The following is a 19138-nucleotide window of genomic DNA, read 5'->3' as shown; positions in this document are numbered from 1 at the left end:
GTTTTATTGCAAATAAGACCTTCACCTCAATATATTTCAAGATAAAATAAAGGTTATAGAAGTAATGTATTGCTGGGAAGGTCTCCAGTTCATGCAGGAAGCTTGTGTTGTTGGCAAGAAAGCTTTGGCCTCTAGATGTCCTAAAAATGTCGATCTACTGGAGTCCCAACTGAGACTTCATTGTTAAGTGTCTGTTATTGGTAGCCCACAACTGTCTGCAGTTATTTTCTCCAAGGGTGCAGTTTCCTTTTGGAAGAGTCACATTACAACCCCTGAAACTGTCACTTTTTGTCCGACAATGATCTGTGTTTATTTATTTTTTTATTCTATCTGAGTTCGCAAGCATTTACTGAAATATCTATTCCACACTACCCTCCGGTGTGTTGTGGAGATGAGATCATCTTTTTCCTCTGTAAGGCGAGTGTAGATAGTGGACAGCTAGTGGATGTTGCTTTTTTTAAGAGTTCAAAAGGGCAAAAAGATTTTTCGCTGCATACTATTACCAACATATGGTTTATTTTTATGTGGCGCTCCACAGACTGTAAAGCAAAATTCAATCATGAACTTTAAACTTTTATAGGAGATGATGAAAACTGTGAATAATGAAACCGGAAGAAAACAGCACATAAAATAAACAGTTTTATCCTTAAGGGTCATACAATATGCACTGCCACTCAAATAACTGCATCAGATTTTCTACAACTGGCCCAAATGTCCCATGAAATAATGATAAGAACAGAGACTGCATTTCATTTCGTTTAACATCACTTAGCATCAAAATTGGAAACTTTAGGAAGCTGAAATGATCTTTACCTGAAAAAAAAGTGCTTTCCAACAAATCAGAAACTTCCGTACCCCCCTATTTTTTTAGGAATGCGTCTTAAAGAACTTAACTCTGTGAGATTTCAAACTGAACTTTTTTAGTATCAGATGGGAATCAGGTCGGCGGATGGAGGATGTAATTGCTTCTTTCACATATCGGATTTAGTGTAAATGTCAGAAAGGGGTGAGGGAAAAAGAACGTGTCAGGTTGCTGGAGGTAATTACAAGTTGGAGGGTGCATATCTAACTTTGCGACAAACAAATAAACAGCGGTTATAAAATCATTGAAAAATCAACATTGCAGTTAATGTCAGCGGAATGATGAGCTAAGATATGAGCTGGAAACACAACTATAACTTGTACATTTTCTTCTTTATTTCTTTATTTAAGGATCCCCATGAGTCTCTACCAAAGCAGACACTATTTTTCCTGGGGTCCATTTGACAATATTAAAATGTTACAATTTTTACATTTACAAAGCACATAGACAGAAAAAAAACAAAACATTGTTGAATTAATTTTGTATGGTTTCATTATTGATTACAGATTTCTTAAGATTTGTTTTAAAAACAACATGATTACTTCTCAATATAAAAACACTACAATTTATACATTTACAAAGCCCATAGACAGAAAAAAAACAACAAAAAACATAGTTACATTTATTTAGCATTGTTTCATTATTGATTACTAGAGGTGTAAGAAAATATTGGTTCCGCAATATATCGTGATATTTCATTTCATGATGGTGTATCGATATTAAAAAGTACTGTATCGATATTTTTAGGTATTTATTCAAATGAAGATATGGCGGAGGTTCACGTTTATGTTTTTTGTGTTTCTTTCATTTCTGTATTCACATGGGTATTTTGCTCTGTTGTTTGTATACTAAAAATGTAGTATTTTTATGTATTTATACATTTTAAAACTGATAACACTGTTTTGTTAAATGATGGTTATTTCAATCATCCTATTGTCTGAGAGGCAGATGTTAGTTCCTTTGTTGGGATTGCACAAAAATAATGTCATGATGTTATATGATTCAGGGACTGTAAACTATGCATTCTTTTCACAACTAATAGAATATGAACATTTGAGAAGGGTCTTAAACTGTAATGTATGTAAACATAATTTTATTTATCAATTTATAACAAAATTTCATTTTTACAGAGGAAAGTTTTGTGATACAGTAATAAATCCTGTTCTAATTAAATAAAAAATTGTTTAATATTTGTGCATATTTCTGGTATGATTAAATTTTTCCAGGAAATATTCTCTTAGAAGAAGAAACAAAACAAACCAAAAATATCACCTTGTTAACAATATCGTGATATATCGCGATATACTGCATCGCGGTCCTAAAATTGTTATTTGTATCGTATTGCCATATTCTTGCCAATACACAGCGCAATTGTTTACAGATATACAGTATAATATTTACAATATGAGTGTTTGGAAGTCAAAGAGTGTAAAGTGGACCGTATAAAAATATAAAAACAACAGGCTTTGTATCATTGACTAACGGGAGCCAACTGGTGCTGTTCATAATACTCACTGACCATCAGACTTGAAACATGAAATATTGATGAGGGTCAAGGAGTGAGGTTCAGAGGCCAGGGAATGATAGAACTTTAATGTTGTTTTTTAAAAGCCTGCGGGTGTATGTGCTCAAACAATACGGACCAGACAATGGTAGATTAATTGTCTCCCCTCTAAAGTCCTCTCTTGGTAACAGACCAATAATGAGTCTGATTAAAGACTTGCGGACTTGTTAATTACCCCTCAGTAATGTACAGACAGAGAAAAAGTGCCTCCGCTTGCAGTCTGAAAACTTGTCTGCCTTTCATCACTCTGAGGTGTACAGAGGCGTGTTTTCTCAGGGCTGGATTGATGACCTTTAAGTACAGTAATGATCTGTGATGAACTATGAGGTGCTGCCCACACAGCGGCTCTATCCTTAACCTGTGATTTACAACCACGGCCCAGGAGATGCAAACCGCAGCAGTATTTACACTGAGCGAGGCAGGTGTGTAGTCGGTCGGGCAGCTGAAGGAGTCATGGCAGGCCAGAGGGCGAAGGGGATGTGACTGATGATTGAGCTGGCCGGCGCTGACAGCTGGCAACACGGCTGAGTGGAAACAGCTTGTTCCTAAACCAGCAGCCCTGTTGATTGATAGAGGCTTTGTGCACGAGAACACTTTTAAATTACAGTTAACTTGGGTTATCTTAATTTCCTTTTTCTTTGCATGTTTTATTATTTAGTCGCATTTTATATTCCAGTGGAGGATGTAGGTCATGTTGCCTTAGAGAGTTGGTAACTGTGAATGCTGAGTGAGAAGCATCCTCTGCCTAAAACAGAAAAGGAACTCGTAATGCACTGTGTAAAGAACAAGTACACTGATAAGGATGATCATGATTAATACTGCTGATTGCTTGTTAATTCTCTCACAATACGCAATTATCATTGAGTAAATGGCCCTCAGCAAGATGCAAGAGTTATTGTAACTGCTGTTCAGACTTGGCTCTAAGACTGTTTTTAGTTCTACATCATAATTCTCATCCATTATAGTTTTATATTTGTGTGTGTGTGTGTGTGTGCACGTGTGTGTGTTCCCGGGGAGTGTTTCACAGCAGAGGGGGGGGGTTTCTTTGGTTCTGTTCTTTGCCGTTATCCTAATCTGTTTCTTTTTTGATCAAGCGAGTGTTTAAAATGTACCAAAACATATTTCTAATCAAATAAGAAAGATAATAATACATCTAATAGCAGCGAACATATCATCTACAGCCCCTCTGTCATTTCTAGGTACCCCGAAGTCAAATGGTTTGGTCTGGCATTGACGATGAGGAAATATGATCAAATAGAAAGGAAAATAAAATCTAAATCACTTCACAGTGCTTAAAATTACAGTTTAGTTTTGCAGTTACGACTTTCAAAATACAATTTTATTGATACACATTTTACAAGTAATTTTTATTAAAATATTTATATTGTATTTATATTTATAAAAGAAATATGTTTTCTTTCTCGGGTAATACTTTTGGTCATCTTCAAATTAATTTATGGTTTAAAATAGTTTGAGGGTATGTAATGAACACTGAAGGTGAAAAAATGTTTCTGTTTCTTTTACTTCCTATGATAGATAGATGGAGGGAGGGAGGGAGGGACGGACAGACATTTTCTCTTTTCTTATCTATAGATATTTATATGAACAATTTGCAATATACTAGTCAACATTTGCTAGGGATCAGTTTTATATTTGCACAATAATTGATGTTGTATAATATTTTGGGTGACTTCATATATTATGAGTGTACTTTGGCTAGTCATGTAAAGAAAAATGGACCAAAAGGTAAAAAAAACAAATTTTTATTGCACTTTCAGGCAAAAGGGTGATACAACCCTAGAAATTAGAGTTCACAACAATTACTCTTCCAATTCTGTTTTCACTGAAACCACTCAGAATGTTCTGAAACACATACGGTGTGAAGTCAATAATGGGTGTGGCCACCATCCGCATCGATAACAGACATGCACCTTCTACGCATGCTAAGGATGAGGTGGGAAATCTGCTGCTGAGGGATAAGGGTCCACTCCTCCAGAAGGGCATTTTCCAGCTCCCGTGCCGTAGTTTGAGGGTTCTGTCTGGCACAAACACGAACCTGAAGCATATCCCAAATGTGTTCAATGGGATTGAGGTCCGGAGATCCTCATCCCGAGCAAATGTTGGCTAGTATATTTTCCCTTTAGAAACATGGATGATGGACAATACAGTGCTGCAGGAAAACTCGTCCCAGATTTTATTTTTTGTGCTGTATCACCACTACTTGTACAAAACTTACACATACAAAAAAAGTATTACAAATATTCAAGAATTGTAATATAGACAGTGTGAGGAAATATTTACATCATATTAAAGACATCAGTATGTTGTGTTGCAGAGGTATGGATTGAAGTTCATATGAAAAGCTGACCCTGGCCCGTCTACACTTTGCTACCTCCACCAAGGACGGCGGAGATTATGTTTTCATTGTGATGACTGGTAGTACGAGGTCTGAACCCAAATGCAAGAACCTCAGACAGATATACAATAAAAGCGTGTTTATTAAACACAATCAGAAAACACAGTTCACACAAAAAGATAATTAATGAATCTTCAGTGAAGCTGTGCTGCAGATTCGTCACAGATTCCAAGTCCGAGGGAAAGGCTTCACAGCCCAGGTCGGGAGCACACGAGGGGAACCCGACTAGGAGGAAGCATACGAGAGTCAGGGGACAGACCAGGTCATACACGGGAGGACAAGCAGATAGGCAACAGGACATTGGGGCTAGGCAAGCTCACGTACCGTAAATCCAGGCTGAAGGTCGAACACAGGAGAGGAATCAGAGGCTGAGGTACAAACAGGGGGGCAGGCGAAACTCAGGAGTCAATGAGAACAATCCGGGTCAAAAAACAGACAGGCAGACGAACAGGATCCAAAAACCGCTGGTAAGTAATCACACAAGGAGAATACAAGCTGGCAGAGGACAAAAGAAGACACAGGGCTTATATACACAAGAGGGCGGGAAGACAATTGGACACAGGTGCAACACTTCAGGGTGGGGGCAGGTAATCAGACACAGGTGGGGATGATCAGGGAAGGGAAGTAAAGACACCAGACACGACACACGAGGGAAACTTAACAAAATAAAACAGGAAACGAAGGACAAGACAGACAAAACAGACAAAACAGGCTGGAATCCAGGGACTGATATGACATTCATCAGGGTTTGTCTGTATGTTTGTTTGTTTGTTTGTTTGTTTGTTTGTTTGTTTGTTTGTTTGTTTGTCTGTTAGCAAGATAACAAAAAAAGTTATGGATGATTTTGATGAAATTTTCAGGAAATGTTGATACTGGCACAAGGAACAAATGATAAGATTTTGGTGGTGATTGGGGGGGGGATGACACACACAGATCTGGCCTTGGTGGAGGTCTGCGCTCTCCAAGTGCTTTTTTAGTTTCTTATACTTTGAGCTAAGCATACTGGAATTTAAAGCTAAAACAAGGGTGAAAATGACATGAAATAGACACCCTCCCTCTGCTGCTCTCTCCTCTTGGTTCAGATCAATATATAAAAATACATGATCTGTTTCATGTAACTGTGGAAAAGAGACATCGCTTTCCTAAGCACCTGCGTTGAGTAGAGCAGTAGAACCCTGTTTGAGGAAATCTGACCAGCAGGTAATTACAGCTGTCAGTCATGTATTTAACCCCCTACCTAACCTCTCTGAAAACACTAGTAATTATCCTGTAAGTATGGACAACTGGGTAAATTTTCTACAACCTGAAAACAGAGTCCAGGGAATGGGGTTGAATTGCTGTTTATCCTCAGACCACTTGAATTACAATATGCTAAGAGGCAAATGTGGAAATTTTGTCCAATCAGTTCTACAGCTGTATCACATCCTCAGATTTCTGTCTGACCACTGTACTTTTTATTAATAGAAACAGGCAGTCTGGTAAATATGAACTTTCTTATGCTTGGAAAATGCTTTCAAAAGCATATGAACAGCTGCATCTTGCCACAGTCTGTGAATGTAATAAAAACAAAACATGAATCTTTTTGACTTGCAACACAACTAAATGTGATCATGATTTGCTGATGATGTCACGATGCATCAAGATGAATCGTGAATTCCTACAACACTAACATGTTCTATAAAAATATACATATATAGTGCAGACAACACTGTAAATGTCTAACCCAGTGATTCCCAACCTTTTTTGGCTTGTGACCCCATCACAAATTTCTGACGACCCCAGACATTCAAAATGGACTTGTTTTTTGTAGGTAAAATTAATTTGTTTTGAGCTTGTAATAGTTTGCTTTACTATGTTGCAAATAAACGTTAATTTTAGACGACATTTAGTCTATATAATGTATGTTATTATGGACAGAGGCAGAAAAAGCCACGAGTAGATTACTGCACAAAGTGAGAATTTTATTTTCCTTGGTCAGGATATGTACAGTCAGTCCAGCTTGGATTTACAAGGCCGACAATTAATACTGTACAAAAAATAACTCAAACTATGAATTATGAAAGAGCTGCAGCATCTGAAACCGACCACAATGAACATTTGAAAGATAAGCAGTACCACAGTGCTTCAGTTTCAGCTTCACAGTTTATCATGTCTTTAATGCATTGTGATTGTCTCTCTCAACTCACCATATATTTTTATTAGTAAGGTTTTTTTTTTTTTTTAATCAACTACTAGAAATTTCAGGTGACCCCATTTGAATTCTAGGCGACCCCATGTGGGGTCCCAACACCAAGGTTGAAAAACTCTGGTTTAACCCACAAAGACCCAACCAGCCATCGGCGACCAAAACCATCTAACCTAAAATGTATAATACCTGTCGATCCACTAATCCTATCAATGCATGTAAATAATTGCTGTAAAATACACTTTTTCATCTTTTCATGGTCATCAGATATGACACATTTGGAAACACTGTCATCCTCTACAACATTGATTCACCAGTAAAACCCATGGAGTTTGACAGTGGATGGAAACACTTGGTTTATACTCAATTAATGTTATATTTTGTTGAAAAAGTCACGTTTTCTTCATTTTTCTCTGTCTCTGATATTATGACAATCAACTTTAATCTTAGCTTTTTTTGAACATCTACATGATCAGGGAATTAAATATGGGGAAATACCTCATTTTCATCAAAAAAATACAAAATACAGAGTATAATATTAAAGTAAATGATGATAAATAACTTAAGAAAGGTTAAATAGAGAGAACAATTCTTTTGGGAACTACCATAAAAGAAGCATTGGGTCTTTATAGGTTAACCATAAACTTGTAGGAAAGACCAAAGAGCTTTTGGGTTGACTGTGTATTTTCTTATTTTTGGGCACACCACATTATTTTTGGATAAAAGCTGCCCTGTCTGTTGATGGTTGCCACTTTATGCAAATCACCACAATCACAAAAACTCCAATTGAATAAGCACCTCTGTGACACCATTCAGTTGTTATAAGTACCAACAGAGCTGCTGCATGGCCTTACACTGAACAGGTGTTGATATTATTATGTGCATCCCATGTTCATTACCGTAGCAGTATTGTGCTGATTGTACGCCTGAGAGAAACCTCTAGGGTACATTTATAGAAAAAAAAAAAACATAGTTGATAACAGTTTGCTGCCTGGCATTGTTGGTTTTAAGTGGTTGTGGCTGTGTAAGGCTTTCTGCTCTGCTGTTTTGTCTGTTGAGAGAGCGTGACTGATAATCAACAGTTATCCAACAAAGCCTTTGTTAGATGTTCGCAACCATCCCACTTTTTTTTTTTTTTTTTTCCCTCCACAGTTCTAATGGCAGAAGCCACAGCTGCAGGGGTGGACGATCCAGAATTCTGACCTTTTCATCCACTTCTCTGTAGAATTTACTTCATAAGAACACAATTTTATCCAATCCACCAGGAAGCCATTGTAATAACTGCTTAGTCCGGCCAATCTGTATCATCATAATTAAACTTCATTTCCTTGTTTTTGTGGTGGAATAAAAGCAAACACCAGGGGCACATTTGTTTATTTATGACCAACTTAAAGATGTGACACAACTAGTGATCACTGGGGGGAGCTAGTATGCAGTTGAAGACTTCCCCACTGTTTATTGACAGTTAAATAAATGACCGTTTGTTGATCCCTCTCAAAGAAAGAAGATATTGACTTGAACAATAATACCAATTCAACACTTGGGTCATAGTGCTTGTTTTAGGGCTTTAAAGACACAGTTTATTTGACATGTGTTGACTGGAGATGCAGTCTTGGGCTACACATAAACAACCAAATATCAACAAAAAATGATAAAACAGAATATTAAAAGAAAAGCCAATTAGCTGATAAAATTATGGTTTAAAGCAGGGTATGTGCAATAAAAACAAAGGCCCTGCTGATATGTCCTGACCCCACATGGCTCTTTTGTTTTTTTCCTCCAATTAAATCTGATTGTTGTTTCTGTGGAGGGTAGTTGCAGCAGGCCCGTACGTGTAAGGTGTTATGATGATCAATGGCTGCAAACTTCACTGTTTGGTTGTTTTTTTTCTGTTGTTTATTAGTGCGTGGCCGGTCTCTTGTTGCATTTAGTTTAAGGCAGTGTTTATCTCAAATTATGTCCACTTTTGCCTAATCTTCAGGAGTTTACATGTTCTGAAAATAAGGTGAGTTTAATCTTTTGTTGTGTGACTATGGATAGTACATAAATATGGAAAAGAGGAGGTAATAGGGAGAGGGGAGACTGTTGGATGCAAATTAATTAACCCTTTCATGCATAGTGGCCACCACAGTGGACAGCTGTTCTATTTATTTATTTGTTTCTTTAGTATATATTGGTTTATTTAATAGGAATCATGCATATTTATCCAATCCAACTTTATTTGTAAAGCACTTTAAAACAGCCACAGTGGACCAAAGTGCTGTACAGAAGAATAATAAAACCAAAATAGAAGAATAAAGAATTTGTTGTTTTAGTTCCACATCAGCTGACAGAGTGGATACTTATGCACCATCCCATACACTGACATTCATACCATTACTGTAACTTTGCTGTTTATGCAAAGTTACATGCTAATGCTAATTGTGATTAGACTGTAATTAACAGGGTTTTTTTTTTTTTGTTTCTTTTTAAATAAAAGTTGTTTTTTTTGCATATTATCTCCATGCAGGTATGTTAAAATGTGAGAAAATATCAGGTTTAGTAGCATTAAAAATGTTTTTATTTTGTTTTCTCACAGTAAATCAGTAAATACATGTTTCTTTGTGTCTAAAATTAAACACATCATTTTCAGCTGAGAGGACATTTTTGTAACTCCAAGAAAAATAGGTACTTGAAAAATCAATCGCATTGTTTTTGTTTTTTGTTTTGTTTTTTTTAATGCCTAAAGAGGAATAAAAACACTGAGGAAAAACAATCTTGATTAAGGTTCTTATAATTCATGCATGAAAGGGTTAATTACTAAATTATTAGATTAAAGCATAGTCTTGAATTGGAAAAAGCTTTAAGTCAAGAAGTTTTGTAATCTATTGCATTTACATGTATAAATGTGTTGTTGCGTCGAGGGTTAAACTGACTTACTGCTCATGTGTCAGTGGAGCTGTCCACAACAGTGGTGCTGAAATGAGTTTTGGCAGAGAGCTGGCCTTGCAGCTCCCTCAGGCCATGTGTGGAGCTGCACTGTGACAGCAGCGCCAAATGCTGTTTGGTATGCAGAATGGCCTTTAAAAGTGACTGTCAGAACCGTCCTTTTGTATTTCCCCAGTAGGATTTTGAAAATGCTGTGGATCAGGGGGTAGAGCGGCTCGTCCATAAATTGCAGGGTTAGTTGTTCGATCCCCGGCTCCTCCTGTTAATATGTCAAAGTGTCCTTGGGCCAGACACTGAACACCATGTTGTTCCCAGTGGGCAGGGTAGCACTATGTATTGGCAGCTCTATGGTCACTGGTGTGTGTGATTGTGTGTGAAAGCGTGAATGACAGGGACAGTGTAAAACACTCTTAGCACCAGTACATAAACCAAGTCAATATACATTACTGTGCAAAAGTCTTAGGCCACCTCTGGCTTTGTTGTCTTTGCAGGGTTGAAATGAGCATACATAGTTATTTCTCATTCTTGTTGGAGCAAAAAATATGTGCACAAAGACACAAAAAAATGTAACTAAATGGGTTCTAAAAATTAACATTACTATTTAATGTGACCCATGTGACTTGAAGCAGCACAAACAGAAACATCTGATATGTGTTGAATGAAACCTGGTGTAAAACAGCAGAAAGTTAAAGCAATAAATCTCAAAATGTCTGAAAAAAAGTGTTAATACTTTACACTTTTATACTTTTATACTACCTCTTTGGTTTGTAGAAGCTGTTCCATCTTACAATGTTGTACATACTTCCCATATATCTAATTGCATCTTAAAACAGAAACCAAGAAATGCATGTGTGGTCATTATAACTTTACCAAACCAACAAACTTAATCTTGACCTAAGACTTTTACCCAGTGATTCACATGCAATCCTATTAAATGTGTTTGCAAATTTCCAGTTAACACTTTGACTGTATATTTATTTCTTGTGTTTCAGTTACTTTTTCATATCCGTTCTGTATCTGTATCCTCAAAGTCACATCTACATTTGTGACCTCTCTTATGCTTCTGCTCATTATTATATTCCTGCTATTAATCATCTCTACTTGTGATTTGGTTAGTTTCTGCATGCTTTACATTGAATCACACTTCTTATGGTTAGGGTTAATTGGATAATTTGCTGTTAATTTGTGCATTTGAGATAAAAGCATCTCCTTCTGTGACTTTTCACAATGTTGCCTCCAGTAGTGTCAGATTTATACATCAATATGACCCTCACAACTCTTCATTAAATATTCATGCGATTCTCAGTAAGAAAGGAAATGAGCCTATTGATGCAACAGACTGTAGATAGGTCTGTTGCTCAGCATTTGTAACTCTGATGCTTTTTGCACGCAGACAGACTTAAGGGAGCAGGAAAGAGTTAATTCACAGAGGACAGCAAAATCTTCATATTTGGCTTCCAAGCAAAAATGATTTTCTGATTAATTATAGGGTTTATTTTATTCAGCAGTCACTTGAAGGTGGTATCCAAACGTGCCATCTCCTCTCCATCTGAAAAACAATAATTGCCCGCTAAGATAATAATAATATAACTGATAACAATTTGCTCTGAAGACATTAATGTAACCAGGGATTCTTCGTGATTCCAAACATATTCTTTTCTCTGCCAGCGATTCACGTCATGGACTTTACTTTCTTTCTTTATCTGAGATTGTTCAGTTCCTTTTCCTCCAGCAGATGACTGGTTCAAAAGGCCAGGAGCTCTGCAGAGACTGTGCATGACTTCTGAAGACACACTCTCTCCGGCTCGAGAGCTCTGATGTGTGTGTGTGTGTGTGTGTGTATGTATATGTGTGTGTGTGTGCATGTGTGTGTGTGTGTACTGCACAAAATAAGCAGACAAGCTGTGCTAACAAGAATACGGGTTGTGTGTACACAGAGATGTGACACATGGTGAGAGAGTTACAGCACAAACAATGTTTTGTTATAGGAACTGCAACTATTTCTGCTCTATGTGGGAGGACGTAGTACTGCTTTTCAAGAGCCAGACCAGCAGAAACCCTTTGTTTTGTTGGCAGACAATACAGCAGTATTGGCATATGGGCGATTGTATGTGACGTTCATCAGTTCTGTATAGATACACTATGCAAATATCTTCTCTCCCACTCTAGGAATACACAAGACATGGGCAGTCCTGACTTCACCCAGATAAGACCAAATCCCATCCAAAAAAGAACTGAAGTGATACCTGAAAGTATTTTGTTCTTCATGCATTGATTCCACTCTCCATTTCCTGTGTAATGGACTTGCCAGTAATGAGTGCCCACTGTGATCTGATCCAAACTGACAGGTCTCCATATTATCCGTGGCTCCGAGGAGCTGAGCAGTGGGGAAGTAGAGCCTGCATGGTACAACTAAATATAGGTCCAGGTGGAAGGACATACCTTGAACTCCCCTTTTATGTTGTAGAAAAGGGGAGGTGAAAGCATCTGGCTGTAGAGGACTGTGAGAAAAAGTCAAAGAAAAAAAAAAAAACACTCCTGAAGTTTATTTCTATTGCACCTTTCAAAGCAGATTATAGCGCAACAAGCAATAAAAAAAAGCAGAGAATGAAATGAAAACATCTCTCTTGCCAAGGCTGATATAGTTTCTAGTCCTCCGGTTGTGGTGAGTCTCGTGGTCCTGCGATAAGTGCGTTTCACTGGTGGGTGGTGACACTGGCACTCTGAAGGTAAACTAAACCTCCCACACCACCGGCGGTCCACAGTCCTCTGGACGTCAGGCTGAACCCTGCGCTGTCTGCACCCACGGACTTCATCATTTTGGCAAATCAGTGGATCCTTGAACAAATTGTAGCCTACACCTCTCTCTCTCTCTCTCTCTCTCTCTCTCTCTGTTTCTCTCTCTCTCCGTCTCACCGTTCCGTTATTCTGCACCTGTCAGCAGAGGAACCGTGCGCTCTTCCCTTCCTCTTCTTCGCTTTATTTTATTTACCGTCATGACTTCTGCAAAAGATGCGAACGGGCCGGTGAAAGCGGTTCCGCAGCAGGATCAGGTAGGACTTCACCCTCATCCATTCTTTTTTTCCTTTTTTTTTTTTTTTCTTTTTTTTTCTTTTGCGTGTTTGTCTCTGTGCGCCTGATCTTTTGCGCAAGAGATTCCAAAGACGCACAACTTTTTCTTTTTTTTCTTTTCTTTTTTTTCTGTGCGTTATTTGATCACTGTTTTTGTGTTTTGTGTTCTCACTGTAAACAGCTCCTATGGTGTAATATAAATGCAGCCAAGACGCAACTTCCAAACTTGCGCCTAAATATTTAATGACCCTCTATTGTAACCTCAGCTTACAACAGTAGCTTCTATACCATAACAGCGAATGTGGTGTCTTGTTTTCATTTAAGCTCTGAAAGCAGCTTCTAGTTCTGTGGAAAAGCTTTGGAAACAGAACCAAAAATGTTCAACCAAAAAAAAAAAAAAAAAAGAATGAAAACATGATTGTGTGAGTGGGTGTTAATTACTCTGTTGCTCTGTCAACTAAATGGGCTTAAATTGTATTCAGTATTGGGCTATGGTGAACATACTGGGAGGTGATATAATGGAGTACAGACACAAGGTCCACTTTTGGATTTACATAACAAGGCTCCTGGCAGTGATATCATGATTTTATTCAAAAGGTTATTCATCAAAATATACTTTTGTTTGCTCTGCTCCAAATGGAACATCTTGAATATAGGGTTCTAGTTGCATAACAAGTGTTGATTGTTGAGTATTTGGCTCTTCAGTCTTTGTAATAGCCTACTAGAGAATGACAAAATCAGCCTCATTAGTTACTTCAGATAAAAGCCCTCCACTGCACAGTCGAGGAAAAAAATATTAGACCATTAAAAGTCATCAGAAACAATGGTTATGCAATCAAGTACTAACTCTTGTGTGTGTCATGTGGCTAAAACAGACAGAAAAGAAACATGGAATGCCTAAAAGCACTGTTTGGCAGTACAATGACACAGATATTGATGTAAGAATTGAAGTGATTTTGGTTGTTATTAAAAAAAAAAAATCTAAAATGGATAGATATGAGCTCTGAAATTAAACTCTTCTGAGCTATTTTTGTTGTTATCATTATATTTGTCCAAACAAATTTACCTTTAGTTGTACCAGGCATGAAAATGAACAAGACATTGAAGAAAACAAGGGGTGGTCTAATAATTACACTTTAGTCACTGACTGAATGTTGGAACAGTTTACCACTCAACATGAGACTCACAATCATATGCCTCCTTCAAATCATAACCTAAACCAGGGGTGTCAAACTCATTTTAGTTCAGGGGCCACATCCTCCCAATATGATCTGCAGTGGGCCGGACCACTAAAATTTAACATAATAATATAGAAATAATGCCAACTCCAAACATTTCAATGTGTTTTATAGTGAAAAAAGTAAAATTACTTTATGGAAACGTTTACATCTATAAACTGTCCTTTTACAAATGTGAATAACATGAACAACCATGAAAAAAAACTGAAATTTATCAAGAAAAATAAGTATAATTTTAACTATATTCAACCTCTGCTTATCATTTGTAAATGTACATTACAACTTACAGATCGCAATAGATCTGCAAATTTACAAAATATTTTAGTAAATGGCAGAATATTAGTCAAATTGCACTTACTTCTCTTAACACATTTCTATTTTTTCATATTTTTTGTGAAAGGCTAGTTTGTAAATTTACACATTTTCATGTAATTTCACTTTTTTTAACACTAAAACAAAAAGGAAAAATTTGGAATTGTCATTATTTGGAGGTTTTTATGGTAGTATTTTACTGATCTGACCCACTTGAGACTGAAGTTTTTTTTTGTTTTATGGCCCCTAAAGTAAAACCATTGACTGTTAATATCTTGAATGTCATTTTTTGCATTTCACAAATTCATCCTACAGGCCGGACCGGACCCTTTGGCGGGCCGGTTTTAGCCCCCGGGCCGCATGTTTGACACCTGTGACCTAAACATTAGATGAAGGAAAACCAAGCCTGTGACCATCAGTAGATTGTCCTCACTGTGTTGTTTTGTGTGTTTTTGTGATGTTTTGCCTTTTGTCAGTTGTCTTTCCTGTCACCTGCCTATAGGGACTACAGCTGGAAATTAGGACTGTTGCTACAATCTGGTATATTTACAGCTGCAATAGTTGTAGATGTTCATTAATATGCACTGTCCCTAATAAATAAATAAATAAATTTTTTTTTTTTTCCATAACTGTATGTCACTGTTGAATAGCCAAGATATAATTAAGTTTGTCAGAGTTTGGAAAGGTCTCACTTGCATTTGCTGGGGCACTTTCCAAACTAGAAGTTCCCGTCTCTGTGTGTTTTGAATGCAGTCAGTGCAGCACCTTTGAATATTTTAAGTGTAAAATGTTTATTTTTGTGTCCTATTCAGACATTTATGAAAGCAGGAGTGCAGAGTCGATGGTGGAACAGTAGATCTTTACCCATGCTCAAATCTAAACAGGGAGCATGAGCTCTTTGAAGGCTGAGAGGAAATCGAATGCCAGACTTTAAAAAAAAGGAGGCTTAGCTCAGAGAGTGAAATACACATACATATACCCATATGCATTTCCAACATAGCAGAATACACTGTTTTTACCTTGGACACCCTGAAGTAATTTCCAGCTTTGTCAGTGGAAAGACAGGCTGCATCTTTTTTAAGCTTCTACTTATTCTCATATGTAGCCAGCCTTGACTTTTCTTTTTTTCATTATGTACAGTTTGTACATCCAGCGTTTCTTTTAATAAAGACCATGGAAAGTCTACTCTTTCTTCACTGACGGCGGAAACTCGTCAGTGACCTTGCTTGTTCATAATATCAGTTTCAGATGCAAGCGGCGGCCTCGGCCTCTGTGAGGAGACGGAGACAGATATATCATAGCGCAGATTTCAAGCCCCCATGAGTGCACCATCACAGTTGCTGACAGTCAAGGTTTTAATGCTTATAGTGTTGCACTTGGCTCTGCGCACAGCTCAAATCTGAAGTGTAAGTAAATAAATAGATGGAAAACTCCAGCTATCATATCCTCTTTTCCATTAAAAACGCTCCTGTCTCCATTAGGGAAGTCATTTTAGGCTCAGGAAGTCCATATCCTCTTCTTTATGTAACACACCATCACTGTCATGTACTTTTGCTGTTGCACTACTGCAAACACTTCTCAGATTGTTGCTTATCCTGATGCTTGAAGGCATACAGAAATTGCCTCTATGCTTTGTTGCTTCTACCGTCTGGATTTGTTGTTTCTGATCATATCTGCTTCAATCCAGTATTCCTGTTTTTCAACTCCAGGTCATTGTCTTGCACAAACTAGCATCTGTGTTTTACTCTTCCCTATTTTCCAGCAGCAGCTCGGTTGTTGTTTGGTCACAATATAGTCATTTAAAATACGAGAACCTATTCAGGCTGAGGGGATCAAAGGTGACTCATGCAGCAAAAAAAAAAAAAAAAAAAAAAAAAAACAGCTGCACAAAAAGTCCTATTATAAAATGGATGAAATGGGTACACTACAGCACAGACTGTGGTAAGAATTGTCTCTGAATAAATACCATTTTAATGTTTTTGTTATGTCTTCTCCACCTAGACTTTAATTTGTTCTGTCTGTAATTATTTTGAAAAGGTAATGGGTCGCTTATTTTTCCTTTACTGTAGAAATTGATTCATTTTCTGGAACATGTCAGGAAAACTGTAAATAAAAAAAAAAAGAACAGTGAGTGTTACTTCTTGATAATTCAGCTTCAGTTCTGATGATTAAAAAATACTGTGCCATTTTGTCCAGAGGCAGGCAGTGATTCATATCCCCCCAGAGAAAACACTTCTTTTCTCCATTCTTACTGCCAATTGAGTCAGCAGGAGTTAACTCTGCCTTCTTTTTACTTCTCTGTGCTCTATTCAGTCCAGCATATTATTAACTCTTACAAAGACAAATGAAAAGCCACACAAAGCCCAAGAAATATCTACTGATGCCTCTGTGTTTTGTACTCACATTTCCAGTTTTATGGATCTTTTCCCACAGAGTTCAATTGTAATCTCTGAAGCATATGCCCACATATTCATTTATACTACACAGATTAAAATAGATTTCTTCTCCATCTGTTTTTTTGGTTTTACTTCCAATCATTAACATTAACTGAATGGCCACACACATCAGTACGCTTTTAATTATGGTCACATCCTGTACACTCTTTAGGAAATATATGAAAATAACACAAAACAACACACTCTAAACATAATGGAGTCATAATATATGTATAACAAGTTAACCCTTTCATACATAGTGGTCACTATAGTGGACAGCTGTTCTCTTGTATATTCATGGGTGTTGTTTTAGTTCCATATCAGCCAACACAGTGGACGCTTTTGCACCATCCCATACACTGCAATTCATACCATTACTGTAACTTTAAGTTCTTGATAAACCTGATCTGCACTAACATGATTGAGTGTAAATCAATTTCTAATCGTTATTAGACTGTAATTAACAGTTTTCTTAAGCAAAAAGGTTTTTTTTTAACATAACATCGCCATGAAGTGAGTAAGAACTAGTATTAGAGTATGATAAAAGGTGAGAAAACATCAGATTAGCTGCATCAAAAATGCTTTTGTTTCAGTTTTCACACCGTGTATCACTTTCTGATATTGTGTTTTAAATACTTGTTTCTTTGCATCAAAAATTAAACACATGGTGTCCAGATGAGTGGACATATTTGTAGCTCCATGAAAAATAGGTTAATTTAAAAAAAAAAAGTCAATCTCATTGGTTTTTTTCATGCCAAAAGAGGAATAAAAACACTCAGGAAAAAAAAAAAAATCTTGACTAAGGTTCCCATAATCCATGCATCAAATCAAATCAAAATTTATTTATATAGCGCCAAATCATAAAAAAAGTTATCTCATTTTCACTTTACATATCGAGTCAGTCGAAACCAGACTCTGAAGGTTGCAAATGGGTTGCAAATGAGATTGTGTGATTGGGGGGGGGGGGGTCATGGGGTTGCTGGAGCCTATCCCAGCTACCATCAGGCGATGCCACCAGTTTGCATGATTCCATTAAAAAGTCATATTGCAATTACTGTGTGCAATATTTGTGATCATATTGGGTTATGAGTTAATGATTGGTTATAGAGGAAAATGCAAAATGTAGAGATTACTGATTTGAAGTGTTAAGTCAAACATCTGTGTATCACCGTATATCAGTGTGTGTGTTTTTCTACATTTCTGCAACTAAATGAACCTAAATCCATCTTAGCTCTTGGTGTAATTGTGCAAAAGGGGTTATTGATGAAGATAGTGTTTTTGCATATTTTACATTAGCATTTTCTGCTTAAAAAAAACAAACAAAAAAACAAAAATGCCCAACTGTTTGGATCTTTGCAGATGTCAGGGATCACTTAAGTCAGTATGATTTCCATTTTTCAGACTTTTGTTCAAGTAGAGCAGTTATTTACCAGTCACTCCCACCTGCTACTTAACATTAGACTGTTCTGCAGCACAAATGAGTGACATTTTGGTCTTTGGCCAATAAACAGTGAATTACAGAGCAACACGCCTTTTAGACCTGAATGAAATGAGAAGCTTTGACACCTGTGATGATACTGATATGACTGATGATGCCTACACAAACACTGGCTGAGTTGTGTACATTAGCTATAGTGTGGCTCACTGGATGCATTCTACTGGAATAAGGGTAAATATTTGTGTCAGGTAGTGTCAGGATTGTCATTTTCCCTCCTCTTGCTATCTGTTTCCCTCTGTACATGAAAAAACAACCTCAGAGCTGCAAATACTTACTGAAAATGGCACGTTTTGACAAAGACACATCTTTTTTTGTGCCATTTTCTTTTGTAGGGATTTAGCCATTTTAATACCACCACTCACGTCTTGATTTGCATATGTTCCACCAAAACAACACTCCAAATTCTGCTGTATTTGGCAAAATCCTTGTTGAAGCAAATTGTGCTTAAAGGACTGATATTTTGCTTTTTTAAATGGAAAACATTTCCTTGTGGTCTACATGAACTGTAAATGCTATGCTTGGGTCTGAATTCTTCATTAATTAAACTCCACAGGTCCATCTTCAGACCTATTTTATTTTATTTTATTTATTTTATTTTATGTATGTATGTATGTATGTATGTATGTAT

At 37.0% G+C, this 19138-nt stretch overlaps 1 protein-coding gene across 5 annotated transcripts in view; it reads left to right on the top strand.

Annotated features, from left to right (window-relative positions):
- Positions 1 to 19138, top strand: part of dpp6b (dipeptidyl-peptidase 6b) — a 135185-nt gene that overhangs the window by 38277 nt on the left and 77770 nt on the right. Inside the window, exon 1 of one of the 5 annotated variants that reach the window (XM_030161235.1) lies at positions 12724 to 13008. The exons of the other annotated variants lie outside the window; for them this stretch is intronic. Coding sequence (XP_030017095.1) covers positions 12952 to 13008 — 57 coding nt within the window. The 5' untranslated portion in view covers positions 12724 to 12951. Of the gene's footprint in view, positions 1 to 12723; positions 13009 to 19138 lie in introns of those variants that run through there. 5 annotated transcript variants of the gene reach the window in all.

This window comes from Sphaeramia orbicularis, chromosome 17 (genome assembly GCF_902148855.1).
Source record: "Sphaeramia orbicularis chromosome 17, fSphaOr1.1, whole genome shotgun sequence".
In the NCBI taxonomy this organism is placed as follows: domain Eukaryota; kingdom Metazoa; phylum Chordata; class Actinopteri; order Kurtiformes; family Apogonidae; genus Sphaeramia; species Sphaeramia orbicularis.
This window is presented reverse-complemented; position numbering and strand designations above follow the sequence as displayed.